Below are 14,146 nucleotides of genomic sequence, written 5' to 3'. Positions count from 1 at the left end.
GATGAGGGTGGGGGTGATAGGGGAGGGCAGGAAGGGGGCGCTGTAGAATACTAGTCTGTAGGCTCTGAGTTCACCTGAGCCAGTGGCCCTCTCCTGGGTGTCTCCAGCATTGTTTTCTCATGTTGTGGGTTGTGCGTGTCTGGTTTTCTTCACAGCAGCCGTCCACTCACTCTTCTGCAGCCTAGGAGACCACCTAGGCTCACAAGGAGTTATGAGAAGAATGTAAAGCCCGGGGGGCTGTTTTTTTTTTTTTTCCACATCTTAAAAAAAAAAAAAAAAAGACCTTCCAGGCAGGCGTGGTAGTTCAGGCCTGTAATCCCAGGACCAGGGATAGAGGTTGAAGGATGAGTTCATATCTATGCTCAGCTACAGTTAGTTAACTTGAATCTAGTCAGGGCTACATGACCCTCTGCTTCTGTGGACCTCTCTCCCGGAGTACCTGGTTCAGAGAAGTCTCTATGCTCTTGCAAGTCTCTATGGGCTCCAACATCCAACAGGCTGGTAGGGTGGGGCATAGCCCTCACTCCTAGGGAAGAGCTATACCCTGAAGAAATGACCAGAAACCAGGCGGGCATTTAATAGCTTCCTCTCCACTAGTTCTGGCAATGTGCAGTTTTCAAGAGCATCTTCGAGTGCTGTGTGGACTTAGCATGGAGCTGGGTACACAGCAAGCAGCTAGAGCAGTGCTTTTTGACCTGGACAGCTAGAATCCTAGGTAGTCCACATCTTTCTCCTGTCTTATCCCTTCCCCCCCACCCCCCACTCCCAGCACATATATCTAGAAGCAGTTCTTACTCTACTGTGATTGTTCTCCTCCGGATTTTTATAGTCTGTTGTTTTCTTCAACAAATCCCCCCATCCCTTGACTATCTATGTAGCTGAGCACGGTGGCTTATACCTATCACCCAGCACTAGAAAACTGACAGAAGGACGATGACGTTAATGCCAGTTGAGCTACATACAGAGTGAGACTGTGCCTCAAAAATATCAAACCAGAGCCAGGGCGTAGCCTTTAATTCCAGCACTTGGGGGAGGCAGAGGCAGGTGGATCTTGGTGAATTCGAGGCCAGTCTACAGAGTGAGTCCAGAACAGTCAGGGGTATACAGAGAAACCCTGTCTTGAACCCCCTTAACCCCTCACTCCCAAAATCTAACAAACCACCGGAAACCAAAGCAAAGCAAGGCAAACCAAAAACATTAAACAAACAAACAAACAAGCAAGCAAACAAAAAACCACACAGATTCCGATCTAGTGACACAATGAGTGTCCGGGACCTTAATTTTGGAAAAACACTGAGCCTTGGTACTTGTATTGGTGGTGAGCTCGATGATTTGAGTGAAGACCCCCAGACCAGAGAGTTTTCAGATTGGGTTAAGTCAGGATTTCCAGTCACGTCCAGTGGCAGTACTAACCTAGGAGTGAGGCCGAGTGAGCCTGCAGTGGGTAGGAGGCGCCTGCCTCATCGCTGGGAGCAGAATGTGCTCTAAGTGTGGGATGCAGACAGGGATAAGTGTTTCTTCTCTTAAGAATGTATTTATTTATTTATTTATTTTTATGTATATTAGTGTTTTGCTTGCATGTATGTCTATGTGAGGGTGTCCAGTACCCTGGAACGGGGGGTTGCAGACAGTTGTGAGCTGCCATATGGGTGCTGGGAATTGAACTCTGGTCCTCTGGAAGACTATCCAGTGCTCTTATTTGCTGAGCCTCCTCTCCAGCCCCCGGGATAAAGGATTCTTGATGCTTCACACTTCTAGGTCCCTTTTAGACCACTTAGAGTTCCACCCGCATGAGTCTTAGACATGTCCTTGTGGAATTGCCTCTTGGCCTGCCTCCCTTCACTCAACCTCCTGTATAGTGTGTCGTGTTCTCCAGCTCTGGGGCTGTGGATCTATGCCAAAGCTTCCCAGAGAGCAGCCTAGTGGGTAGTATCTAGGGAGTGGGGGCTTTTCATTCCTCTCTCCATCTCTGGGAAGAAAGTGGAAAGGTAATACTAGTTTGCCAAACTGGTGCTAACTGCCAGCCTCCTCCCTTCCAGATTCTGGATGCCACCATTGACAACTCCAAGATTGTCCTACAGATTGACAATGCCCGCCTGGCTGCAGATGACTTCCGAACCAAGTAAGTGTCCCTGCTCTGGGGGAGCTGCAGAAGCCAGGCGAGTGAGATGGGACCAACTGCAGGCCTTGATAGTGCTTGATGCCGTGGAGGCCTGGACTCTGCCCTTCTCCACCTGAGCTGGCTCAAAGCAAACCCCTACAGACTCCAAAACCCTGGGGAAATTGCCAGAGGCACAGAGCCAGCACTAGCCTGACTGCAACTATTTCCTTGGAAAGGTTTGAGACGGAACAGGCCTTGCGTCTGAGCGTGGAGGCTGACATCAACGGCCTGCGCCGGGTGCTGGATGAGCTGACCCTGGCCAGGACTGACCTGGAGATGCAGATTGAGAGCCTGAAAGAGGAGCTGGCTTACCTGAAGAAGAACCATGAGGAGGTGGGTCAAGCTGGGCCTTCTGTCCATCTTGTCCCAGAATTGGGAGACACTATTATCTTGGGCTCACTGAACTTGACCTCATCTCTTACATCATCACTAGGGCCCTGGCTTTGATCATGCCTCTCACAGTCCCAGCAGGGCATGGTGACCATGACATCTACTCTCCAGTACTGGCTCCTAGATCTGTACCTCCAAACCAGCCCTCTTCTACTAAGGGCTCGGGGGAATGACCTGGTCCAAGTCCAGCACGTTTAGGTCTTGACATGCCCCTGTCTGTGGTGTCTTTCTTCACAGGAAATTAGTGCCCTGAGGAGCCAGGTGGGTGGCCAGGTCAGCGTGGAGGTGGATTCCACTCCAGGCGTCGACCTAGCCAAGATCCTGAGTGAGATGCGAAGTCAGTATGAGATCATGGCTGAGAAGAACCGGAAGGATGCTGAAGCCTGGTACACCACTCGGGTATGCAGAGGATGCCGGTACCCTGTGAGGGTGGCAAGGAGAGACCCTGAACCCCCACTCACACAGGGAGAAACTTGTTGCTTATTTTCTCCTCGACTTGTCTTGTTACAGATCGAGGAGCTGAACACTCAGGTCGCTGTCCACACTGAGCAGATCCAGATAAACAAGACTGAAGTCACGGACCTTCGACGTACCCTCCAGGGCCATGAGATTGAGCTGCAGTCCCAGCTCAGCATGGTATGTGTCTCCACCCTATGGCCTGCCCACTTGTGCCCTGGCAACCTGGGTGGCTATGCCTGTGTTCAGGAACCTGCCTCTGCTGAGTCATGTCCCCTTTCCCTCCCCTCAGAAAGCTGCCCTGGAAGGCACGCTGGCAGAGACAGAGGCGCGTTATGGAGCCCAGCTGTCACAGATCCAGGGCGTGATCAGCAGTATCGAAGCCCAGCTGAGTGATGTGCGAGCTGACACAGAGCGCCAGAACCAGGAGTATAAGCAGCTCATGGACATCAAGTCGAGGCTGGAGCAGGAGATCGCTACCTACCGCAGCCTGCTTGAGGGCCAGGAAGCCCATTACAACAATCTGCCCACCCCCAAGGCCATCTGAGCTGATCCTGGGCCCCTGCCCTGCTACCAGTGAGACTCCCTCGGGGAGGGGTATGACTGGAGTGATAAAGTTTACTCCAGTCCTTCCGTCGACTTGTCAATAAAACTATCCTCCAAGGGAAAAGGGATGCCTTGCTTATTTCACACGATGAGGGGATGGGTCATGCCTTAGCCCCTTGTTTTATTTGAACCAAAGTCCACCCTGTCCCAGGACAGGGAGAGGGGGCAAGAGCACAGTGCTATTCCTGTGGCAAAATCAGGTTAGATAAGTGACCTGTACAGATGGAATTGTTCTTTTCCACAATCTTGTTTCCACTTCAGAGAGCTAAAGTGGGGTTTAGAGAGGTCCGGTGGTTGGTTGCACATGTAACTGCTGTTAATCCACAGCAAAAGGGAGGTGTGCATAGGCCAGAGATGAACACATGTGTCTTCTGTACCTACTCCTCCGCCCTTTTGAGACAAGGTCTGACCCTGTGGCTCACTGATTTAGTTGGGTTGCCCGGCTGGTGGGTTCCAGGGACCCACGTTGCCTCTTCGTATTGAGATTGCAGAATGCCAACCCTGGCCTTTTTCCTTATTTTTCTTTTTTGTACTTCTTTAAAAAAAATTTATTTATTTACGTATATGAGTATACTGTCACTGTCTTCAGACACACCAGAAGAAGGCATCAGATCCCATTACAGGTGGTTGTGAGTCACCATGTGGTTGCTGGGAATTGAACTCAAGACCTCTGGATGAGCAGTCAGGGCTCTTAACCGCTGAGCCATCTTTCCAGGCCCTTTTTTATACTTCTTATTTACTTAGTGTGTGTAGGTCTGTATGCACAAGCATGCTGCTGTGTAGGTGTGAAGGTTAGAAGACACTTCCTACCCACGTGTGTTCTGGCGATCATACTCAGCTTGTCAGGCTTGGTGACACACGCCTTTACCCACAAAATCACCTTGTTCCCTACACTGGCTCTTCCTGTGGGCGCTGGGGATCTTAACTCAGGCCCTCATGCTTGTGTGGGAAGCAATTCACCGTTGGGGCCTCTAGCGTGGGATTTGAAACAATCCCAGACTTAGTTTTCTTTCCATTGTTCTCTCTCGGGTTGGGATGTAAAGTTATGAAGTGAATGAAGATTGAGCACTTACTATGTGCCATTGATAAAACAATCCTGAAGGTAGGATGAGCTGCATTTTATACAGCAGGAACTGAGTTCAGAGAAATGAAATCCTTGGCTGAGGCACACCCAGTTAGATGACACGGTTAGAGCTAGTGGCAAAGCTGTATAGCGCCTAGCCACTGGAACCCAGGTGGTCTCCTAGAGTTGACGACATTTCTCTTACCTAGCCTTGCTCCACATGAAGGCCTTTGGTCCTGACATGTTAACCCACACTGGAGCTTTGGAATTTAGACATTCTGTTTAAAACAAGGCTGGACAGGGTGTCCTTGTCAGTGTGTGCCTGTGTGCAGGTACCAACACATTCATTATGCAGCCCTGCGTAAGCCCCTGCACACTCACCAGCTCCGACCTGGGCCCAGAGCCTGGAATGGGTCTGGGCCGTGACCTAGACCTCCCACACAGGCCCCCAACCTGACTTGTCTGGAGCCTGCCCTGAGCCCGTAAAGGAACAAAGTTGCAGCTTCCTGGTACAGCTCTGCCCCTGGGTAGGTAGAGTGACCCTGTGGTTTACGGTTCAGCTGCCAAGAGCTGAGGCCAACTCAAGGGAAATAATGGACCCATAAAACATGGCCTTGGCCGCAGGGCGCTGGCTCTCACGACAGTTGGCAGGGACCTGTCGAGGAGGGGACGAGTGAAGGACCCTTGTCTTACTCAGTACCGCATCTAAGGCCTTTTAGGGAAGAAGCATGTTGAATGTTGGCCGCCCTGGGCCGTGATTCTTGCCAAGCCTGAAGGACGTGCTTTTTCTTCCTTCCCCTTAGGGGTCTCCGTACCTTAGCTTGCTCCACATCGTAAGGCTGATCATAGAAGTGTGGTCCCAGAGCCCTGCTCTTCTCTTTTCTCTCCCTGCCTCCCGCTCAAGGCATCCCTCCCACCCTCCACCCCTCCCCCCCCCCACCTTTCAACACCCCCAATCTCCTTCCACCACTTAAATTCTCAGGAGGATTTGAGCTGGTGGCAGAGGCCAGGCCGCACCCCAGCCTCAGATTGCCCAGAGATCCTTGTCCCTGCCTACAAAAGCCTCCCTTGTCACAGCTGAAACCCTCCTCTGCCCCAGGGGCCCCTGGAATGTGACTGTGGGGTGGGGTGTGGGCCCACACAGGTGTGGCAGGTGACTAGGCCATCGGCACAGAAGGCTGTGGGTTGAAGTGTGGGACGGAGCCTTCCTTTGTGTGCTCAGGGTGGAAAGGCCTCAGAGCTGTTTATGGGGTTGAGAGTAGAGAAGGTCTTTCTGCCACTACCCCAGTTTGTATCCCATTTCCCGTCAGCCACCTTGCTTTGTCTGTCCATCAGTTATGTCTACCTGTGGAGTTATTTTCATTTTCCTTGCATAGACCGAAGCTCTGAGAGAGAGACTGAATCATTGCCCAGAGCTGTATTCATGGTGAAAAGAAGAAAGTGGGACTCTAAGGTCAGAGGTTGTGTACTCTATTCTCTGAACCCATCTAGATGTCAGGATGCTCAGGTGGCTTCCTTCTGCATATGCCATCTGGGTGCACACGACCGTGCTGTGGCTGGGTCCTGACAAATCCATTTTGACCCATGATCCAGACTCAGTGAGGCTGAGCTCCATGTGAGATTGATAGAACCCAGGTAGTGCCTTCTCACTGGGCGGCATGGCCTCATCTCCAGGAGGGAGGTGCCTGTTCCAGAGACACCTGTTTGGCTACTATGGGCAAAAGCCAGAAACTGGTACATATCTCTCCACCCTGCTGGTGATGAAGCCCCAAACCTCACCCAAATATGTGCTCATAATAGCCATTTGGACGGATCAGGGCCCCTCATCCTTCCTTCCTTCCTTCTTTCCTTCCTTCCTTCCTCCTTCCCTCCCTTCCTCCTTCCTTCCTTCCCTCCCTTCTTTCTTTCCTTTTTCCTTCCTTTCCTCCCTTCCTTCCTTCCTTCCTTTACTCCTTCCTTCCTTTTTTCCTTCTTCCTTCCCTTCCTCCCTTCCTTCTTTCCTTCCTTCCTTCTGTCCTTTATTCCTTCCTTCCTTCTTTCCTTCCTTCCTTTCTTCCTTCCTTCTTTCCTTCCTTCTTTCCTTCCTTTCTTCCTTCCTTCCTTCCTTCCTTCCTTCCTTCCTTCCTTCCTTCCTTCTTTCCTTCCTTCCTTGCTTCCTTCTTTCCTCCCTCCCTTCCTTCTCCTTCCTTCCTTCCTTCCTTCCTTCCTTCCTTCCTTCCTTCCTTCCCTCCTTTTGTCCTTCCTTCCCTCCTTCCTTCCTCCCTGTGTGTGAACATGTGAAGGCCAGAGTTCTTCAACCTCCTTCCATCTTCTTTTTGTGAGAGAGAGTCTTTCTCTGAGACGGGGGTGGGGGGGTGGGGGTGGGGCTCACCAATTGGGTTAGACTGGCTGGCCAGTGAGCCATAGGGATCTACTTCTCCTCCCCTAACTCCTACCCAGTGCTGAGTTTATAAGCCTGTAATACTGTGCCTGCTTTTACATGGGTACTGAGGATCCAGACTCTGCTCCTTATGCTTGTACAGAGATACTGTGCCTGCTTTTACATGGGTATTGGGAACCCAGACTCTGGTCCTTATGCTTGTACAGAGAATACTCTATTGACTGAACCATCACCCCAGCCCCGAGATTAGAGACTTGTGTGAAAGACAGGAAGGCAGGTGCCACTCCTGGCCTGGACCAGAGACCAGAAGGAAAGCCACCCCAAGGGCTGCTAGCGGAGAGAGACAGGGTGCAGAAGGGAGCTGGCTGGAGTCCAGTTCTCCCTCACCCTGGGGTGATGGAAGATTAATTGTTCTCTGTGTTAATTGCTGGGGCCGCCATGTCTGCAGAGGCTTTAATGAGCTCTGCCTGATCTGGGTTTGATTATTTTTCTTTGGAAGGAGAAGACAATATCCTCCCACCCATAAGACAATACTATACTGTCTGAAGCCAGCACCGGGATGCCTGGCTTGCTGTGGTGGTGGTGAGGAGCTCACTCTTTGGGGCCCTGCAGTTCTCCTTTTAACCCAGCTCAGATAACCGGAAAGTTTTCTATGTCTTGTTTGGGTGGTTGGGTGGTTGGGTGGGGTATAAGTGGATGGGGGGAAAAGTGGGGGTTTGGTGGGGGTTCAAAGGGCCATCATAGTCCCGAGAGTTCCCTTTTTATCTGGGTTATCCTGTGTTGATAGCAGTCCCCTTTGGGTCCTAATTTTATTCCATCTGAAACTTGGGCTTTCCAGGCAGCCCAGTTAAGCTCTGTGTCATTGGATTAGACGAGACTGTGAACACAAAATACTTTGTCAATCATGAACGTATGAGGCAGAAGTAAAGGATTATCCTGTTACATCAAAAAGAAGGGTTATCTGGTGGCCAGCTGCTGCTGCAGAGCCTGAGAATATGCCAGGTCCAAGGATGACAGTGTTCTTCTGGGGGGATTCTCAGGGTTATCAGGAGGTTCAGGAGGCGGACTTGCACCCAACATTGCTCTTGGATGGATGACGGGGAGTCAGGATGGGAAGCTTGGGCCTCAGTACTTTCCATGAAGTGAGCGTCCTATACCACAAAGAAGCTGAGGCTTAAAAAGCAACATGCGTGGAGTTTCACAGGAGTCATTGGTAGAGATGGGCATATAAACACAGGCCCAGGGCACGCCAGAGCCCCATCCACTTTCCCATTTTGCAGCCCCCATCAGGAGCCCCTCCCCTTGGGGCTCTCTCTCCAGTCTGAGCGACACTGTCCACAGAACCATTACCTTAGAAAAATAGGACTATTAAGTGGATGGCAGAGGACCCTCCTGAATGTGCAGCTTTCTACCTGCTTGCCAACTCCTACCCCCCCGCACCCCCCCCACACCTCTGCTTTCCCTCACAGTATTGAGGCAGAGCCTCTAGCTCGGCCCCTCCCCAGCTGGCAGCTGTTGACAAGGCAAATGGGGGTTAATCTGGGTCTGCTAAGCAGCGACATGTCTTTTGCTGGAGAAGGCGGGGGCTTTCTGGAACTTGCCCGAGTCTTATCTGTAGAGGTTTGCCCCAACGCGTCTTGGGAGCAAGCAAAGGTTTAGTGACATGTGTGGTTGGCAGTTGACAGGGTGATCAATCAGATTCCTGTCAGTCCAAACCTCCTGGGCTTTTGTGAGCTCGCCAGGCCACGGGCTGGGGGTGGGTGGGAACTGCAGAGGCAGGAAGGGACTTCTGGAAGCAGAGTGGTGGGAGGGACAGTAAGAGTAAGAGAGAACCAGGCACCAGGGACGGGACAGAAGGACATATACTGGCTTTTCTGGTCACCTTAGTTGGAACGTGACTCAAGACCCCCTCTTCTGTCCCCAGCTTGCCCTAAGTATACCTGTGTTCTCACTCCTAGGGACTTCCATGTCTCGAAGGCTCACACACAGGCCCTTTGAGTAGGTAGCACCCAGCAGCCATGGGAGAACCGAGAGCAGGGAGCTGCTGACCTTGGGGTGAGGCTCACACACTGTCAGTGAGGGGCAGAGCTGGCCTAACGGGATGGGACATGAGAAACCTGAGGAAGTGTTCTACGGTGAGAGTGTGCTCTTTCTCCTAGAGTGAGAAATGAACCTGTAATCCCAGTGTTAAAACTATGGCCTTGGGCAAAACCCCATTAATTCTGAATCATCTCTTTTGTTGCATTAAGAAAGAAAAAAAAAAAAAGGAAAAGAAAAACTCCCCACAAGTGAGCTCTGTGGAGGTGTGCGGCCAGCTGTGTTTGTCTGGAAGGCAGAGGAGTTGGCTCCGTTCAGGGGGAGGAGGCGAGGCCCCCACCCCCTCTCAAGGGTATATAAGGAGTCCCAGGCTAGGGGCAACGGGCACTGCAGTCCGCTTTCAGCCCAGCTCAGACACTCTTGCTAGAGTCTCTCCTGCTTGCTAGGGACACGGAAGCACAGGCTGCCTGACCATGGCCACTACATTCTTGCAAACGTCTTCTACCTTTGGAGGTGGCTCTACCCGAGGGGGTTCCCTTCGTGTTGGTGGAGGCAGCTTTGGTGGAGGGAGTCTCTACGGGGGAGGCGGAAGCCGAAGTATCTCCGCTTCTTCTGCTAGGTTTGTCTCCTCGGGGGCAGGAGGGGGTTTTGGGGGTGGCATGAGTTGTGGCTTTGGGGCTGGGGCTGGTGGTGGTTTCGGCGGAGGCTTTGGTGACTTTGGCGGTGGCGATGGAGGTCTCCTCTCTGGCAATGAGAAGGTGACCATGCAGAACCTCAACGACCGGCTGGCCTCGTACCTGGACAAAGTTCGCGCCTTGGAGCAGGCCAACACAGAGCTGGAGGTGAAGATCCGGGACTGGTACCAGAAGCAGAGCCCAGCCAGTCCAGATCGGGACTACAGCCATTACTTTAAGACCATGGAAGAGATCCGGGACAAAGTAAGTCTGTCAAGCAGAGGGGCGCAGGTGGCTTGTGTCCAGTACACATCTGTAACATCAACATTACGGCTGACTAAGAGAGTCCTTTCCTACCGTGTAGCCTTGGCAAGGTTGGGATACACCTGCTTTTCAGGCACGAGAGGGAGCAAGTCTGTTTCCCTCCTTGGCAGTGCTGGGGGAGGAAGTGGTCCTGAGAATCTGATTTGGTTACGTGGGGATGCAGGTGAGGGCAACAGAAGAGAGGGGCTCCCCTTTGCTCGACAGAATTTCGCAAGGATTTCTGTAAATGCTTGCTTTAACTTCTTGGCTCTAGAGCTCTTCAGGTGCACTTCTGTAAGTCCTAAATACCAGGACTGTTTGCTTCGGCCCTTAAGGACGCCTTTATCGTTGAAAGTGTTGTTGGGTTTTAGGAGACCAAGGAACTCAGTAGAGCCTGTGCCACCCCCTCACTTTCCCTTTTGCTAACGGATCTGTTTTTCTTAGCTGCAAATGCTTTCCTTAGCTGCTGTCCAAGTTCCCAATGGGCTCTGGAGACCAAGGGCTCTGTCAAGGCATGCAAGAGGCAGCCAACTGTGAGCTGAGCCCAAGTAGGCTGGTCTAGTGTGTGTCTGGAGAGCCCTTGCCGGACAGAGCCAACTGTATCCATTGCAGCACTGCTGTGGCTTGCCATGTCCCACAGGCAATTCCTGGCAATGTTGCCTGCCCTCCTTAATTTTCTATGCCCTGAAAGTATCACAGGGAAGGCGGCTTGGGTCATCACAAGTAAAGCTCAAAGGAAGTGAAGTTGGGGAGTGGTTGGCAAAGGGGCAACTTGGGTATAGGACAGAAAAGCAGCAGCCCTTAGGTGCAACTCTCTGTCTCCCATAGATTCTGGCTGCCACCATTGACAACTCGCGTGTTATCTTGGAGATTGACAATGCCAGGCTGGCAGCGGATGACTTCAGGCTCAAGTGTGTTCCTATTGTCTTGCCCCTTTCTATAGCCCCCTTTTACCCAGCCTTCCTCTTCTCTGACTCAGATGCTGGGCGCCCTCACCTTTCATGACTTTGGCCCCTCCCCAGGTATGAAAATGAGATGATCCTTCGTCAAAGCGTGGAGAGTGACATCAACGGGCTGCGTAGGGTGCTGGATGAGCTGACCCTGTCCAGGGCTGACCTGGAGATGCAGATTGAGCAGCTGAATGAGGAGCTGGCCTACCTGAAGAAGAACCATGAGGAGGTGACAGCAGGACAAGGGTGGTGGGAGGAAGTGCCTGTCTTTTGTCACAGTCTTCAGAGGGCTTAGTGGTTCGGAAATGCTTCTCTCCTGGTGGAGGAGAAGGAACACTATTCTTTCGTAATCTGGACCCTGAAGGACTGGTTTTCTTCATGGGTTTATTGTCTCCAGGTCCTTGTTCCATAGGAAGAGCAATCCTTATAGTCGAGAGGCCCACGTGACCCAATGGGGAACAGAGACAGAGTGGCGCTAAGGTCACACTATGGTCTAACTATGAGTTAGACACAGAGTCAGGGTTGGACCTCAGGACTCCAGGTTCTTAGGTCTTTTTTTTTAATGATCTGTCTTTAAATGGTCTCCCCCACCTTGCAGGAGATGAAAGAGTTCAGCAGTCAGCTGGCTGGCCAGGTCAATGTGGAAATGGATGCAGCACCCGGGGTGGACCTGACCCGCATGCTGGCAGAGATGAGGGAGCAGTATGAGGCCATTGCAGAGAAAAACCGTCGGGATGTAGAGGCCTGGTTCTTCAGTAAGGTGGGTCTGACCCCCTCCTTACCACTCCCCCCAACAACCCCAGCTCTGCTCTACCCATCCTCCCCACTCTAGAAGCCTTTGAGGAGGCCCATGAGGCTCATGTTTCTCATCTGTGACTCGCAGACTGAAGAGCTGAACAAGGAGGTGGCGTCTAACACAGAAATGATCCAGACCAGCAAGACAGAGATCACAGACCTGAGACGGACCCTGCAGGGGCTAGAGATTGAGCTGCAGTCTCAGCTCAGCATGGTATGTTCATTTTGGCTTATTGGGCAACGCATGTACCCATCTTCCATGGATGATAAAGCCTCAGCCCCCACTCCTGACAGCGGTTATGCTGGGCAGTCCATCTCATCCTTTCTACCCCTTTACCTTCAATGGATTGCCTTCTAGCCTGATGGGTCTATAAATCTGTTGCCCCACCAGAAAGCTGGGCTGGAGAACTCTCTGGCAGAGGTGGAGTGCCGCTATGCCACACAGCTGCAGCAGATCCAGGGAGTCATTACCGGCCTGGAGACCCAGCTGAGTGAACTCCGCTGTGAGATGGAGGCTCAGAACCAGGAGTACAACTTGCTGCTGGACATCAAGACTCGGCTGGAGCAGGAGATCGCCACTTACCGGAACCTGCTTGAGGGCCAGGATGCTAAGTAGGTGCAGAGATGCAGGGAGAGACAGAAGGGGACAAATGGGTTGAGATCCAGGGCATCCCAAGAGCTGGGTTGTTGAGTGGAAAGAGACTTGAAGACTCTGCAGTGTACGTTCTGGTGTTTGGGTGTTGCTTTGGGTAGATCACTTGCGCTTCTCTGGACCTGTGCTTCTCCTGTAAGTAATGGACAGGACATTGCTACAGCTTGGAGTCTGTCTGCCTGGGATGGTAGGTCTGATGGACTGACCACTAGGATGTCCTAGGCCCTAGAAAACTCATATGTGGTCAGGGGACTGGAGAGGACTGCTTGGTTGTCTCTTGGGGGTTCCCTTAGGGAGACTGGCTTTTTCTTTCTTGGCTAACATACATTGTCTTCTCTTTCAGGATGGCTAGTATTGGTGTCAGGGAAGGTAAGAGAGGATAAAGCCCTTTGGTGTGGGTGGAGTGGGGAGGAAGGAGGAAGAGGCAAATATCCCAATAGGGTTGGGCACTCCTGTTTCAGAATATAGCCTTTCACCTTGGACCCTGGGTGGGAATGAGATTAGAAGTTTCCTAAGAACATTTCAGGCTGTGCAGACTCTGTCCTGGGCTTCCCCTCTTACCTGATCTCACCATCTCACCATTGTGCTGATGGATAGTATGCTTACAGGGGCGGCTGTTCACACATGGCTTAACCCCTCCCCCCACCCCATATCATTCCTGAGGTAACCAGCTCTCACCTCTGATGAGCAATTTCACCAGACCCCTTGGCAGCCCCTGAGAGCATGGCCAGCAGTCCATTTTCCCAGAGTCTAAGCCAGCTTCTGGAGGTCCCCCAGGCTGAAGCCTCCTGCTCTTTGCTTCTGCAGCATCCCTGGGAGGAGGCAGTGGTGGTGGCGGCAGTAGCAGCGGCAGCAATTTCCATATCAGTGTGGAGGAATCAGTCGATGGAAAAGTGGTTTCTTCCCGTAAGAGAGAAATCTAAGGATCTGGTGCAGGAGTGAAGAACCTTGTCACCCCCTGCTCTCCCTGGGCTGGGAGAGGCACTGGACAGAGAGGCTGGGAAAGCAGGCTCCAGTCCGTGCCTCCAGGGATCTCTCTGCTTTTCAGTTCCAAGCTCTGCATGCTCTTCCTATTGTAGTTTCCCCTGCTTCCTTTTGAGTGTGGCGGTGCGGGAAGCAACAGACCTTTGTATGGCGGGCTGTTCCTTCAATAAAGAGCCACGTTTCTTTTCATAAATGCCACTTGGTTGTGTGTCCAGTGGTTTTTTTTTTTTTTTGTGACATCCCAGTTCTAAGTGGGTGGAGCCACCATTCTGACACTTCTGTATTTTTCTTCCTCCCTGAATGACAATACATAATTCATTAATTCATTAGGTGGCTTGCTTTTCTGCTTTATCCCATGGGGTGGGGAGGGCTGGGGAGGATGGAAGTGGACCTGGGGGAGTTCCCTAGGTTACTTTAGGACACCCAGCACTGAACACATGTCTAATAATTATTTTTCAAGTGACTGGTGTACACCAGTATTCAGCTGTCACTATGCTAGGTACACTCCTCGACGAGTCTGATTCAATGCTTATCACTGAAGGATTTGTCCTTCCAGTCTTAGAGATGAGGCTCCTGCTATTGCAGACATGAAGGGCTTGCTTGGTAGCCTGGTGGAAGAGCAGTAAACACTGGGGCTGGACCGGATCTCATACTTATATGACTTCATAACCAGATCTTGTTCTGGGATCCCAGGC

The 14,146-nt window shown here is 51.8% G+C and overlaps 2 protein-coding genes across 2 annotated transcripts in view; both read left to right on the top strand.

The window, feature by feature from the left end:
• The window catches only part of Krt19 (keratin 19), a 4,544-nt gene extending 867 nt beyond the window's left edge, over window positions 1-3,677 (top strand). Inside the window, exons 2-6 of the mRNA XM_031352524.1 lie at window positions 2,040-2,122; window positions 2,338-2,494; window positions 2,789-2,950; window positions 3,062-3,187; window positions 3,300-3,677. Of these exons, the coding sequence (XP_031208384.1) occupies window positions 2,040-2,122; window positions 2,338-2,494; window positions 2,789-2,950; window positions 3,062-3,187; window positions 3,300-3,554 (783 nt within the window). The 3' untranslated portion in view covers window positions 3,555-3,677. The remainder of the gene's footprint in view (window positions 1-2,039; window positions 2,123-2,337; window positions 2,495-2,788; window positions 2,951-3,061; window positions 3,188-3,299) is intronic.
• Window positions 3,678-9,457: 5,780 nt separating this feature from the next.
• LOC116077752 (keratin, type I cytoskeletal 15) lies at window positions 9,458-13,644 on the top strand. The gene is made up of 8 exons (XM_031352523.1): window positions 9,458-10,031; window positions 10,899-10,981; window positions 11,093-11,249; window positions 11,619-11,780; window positions 11,904-12,029; window positions 12,207-12,427; window positions 12,811-12,836; window positions 13,275-13,644. The coding sequence occupies exons 1-8, from the start codon at window positions 9,567-9,569 to the stop codon at window positions 13,388-13,390; spliced, it is 1,356 nt and encodes a 451-aa protein (XP_031208383.1). The 5' UTR covers window positions 9,458-9,566; the 3' UTR covers window positions 13,391-13,644.
• The last annotated feature ends 502 nt before the right edge of the window (window positions 13,645-14,146 follow it).

The sequence above is a fragment of the Mastomys coucha genome, unplaced genomic scaffold, assembly GCF_008632895.1.
Source record: "Mastomys coucha isolate ucsf_1 unplaced genomic scaffold, UCSF_Mcou_1 pScaffold5, whole genome shotgun sequence".
Classification (NCBI taxonomy): Eukaryota; Metazoa; Chordata; class Mammalia; order Rodentia; family Muridae; genus Mastomys; species Mastomys coucha.
The sequence above is the reverse complement of the archived record's forward strand: the minus strand, read 5'-3'. Positions and strand labels throughout refer to the sequence as shown.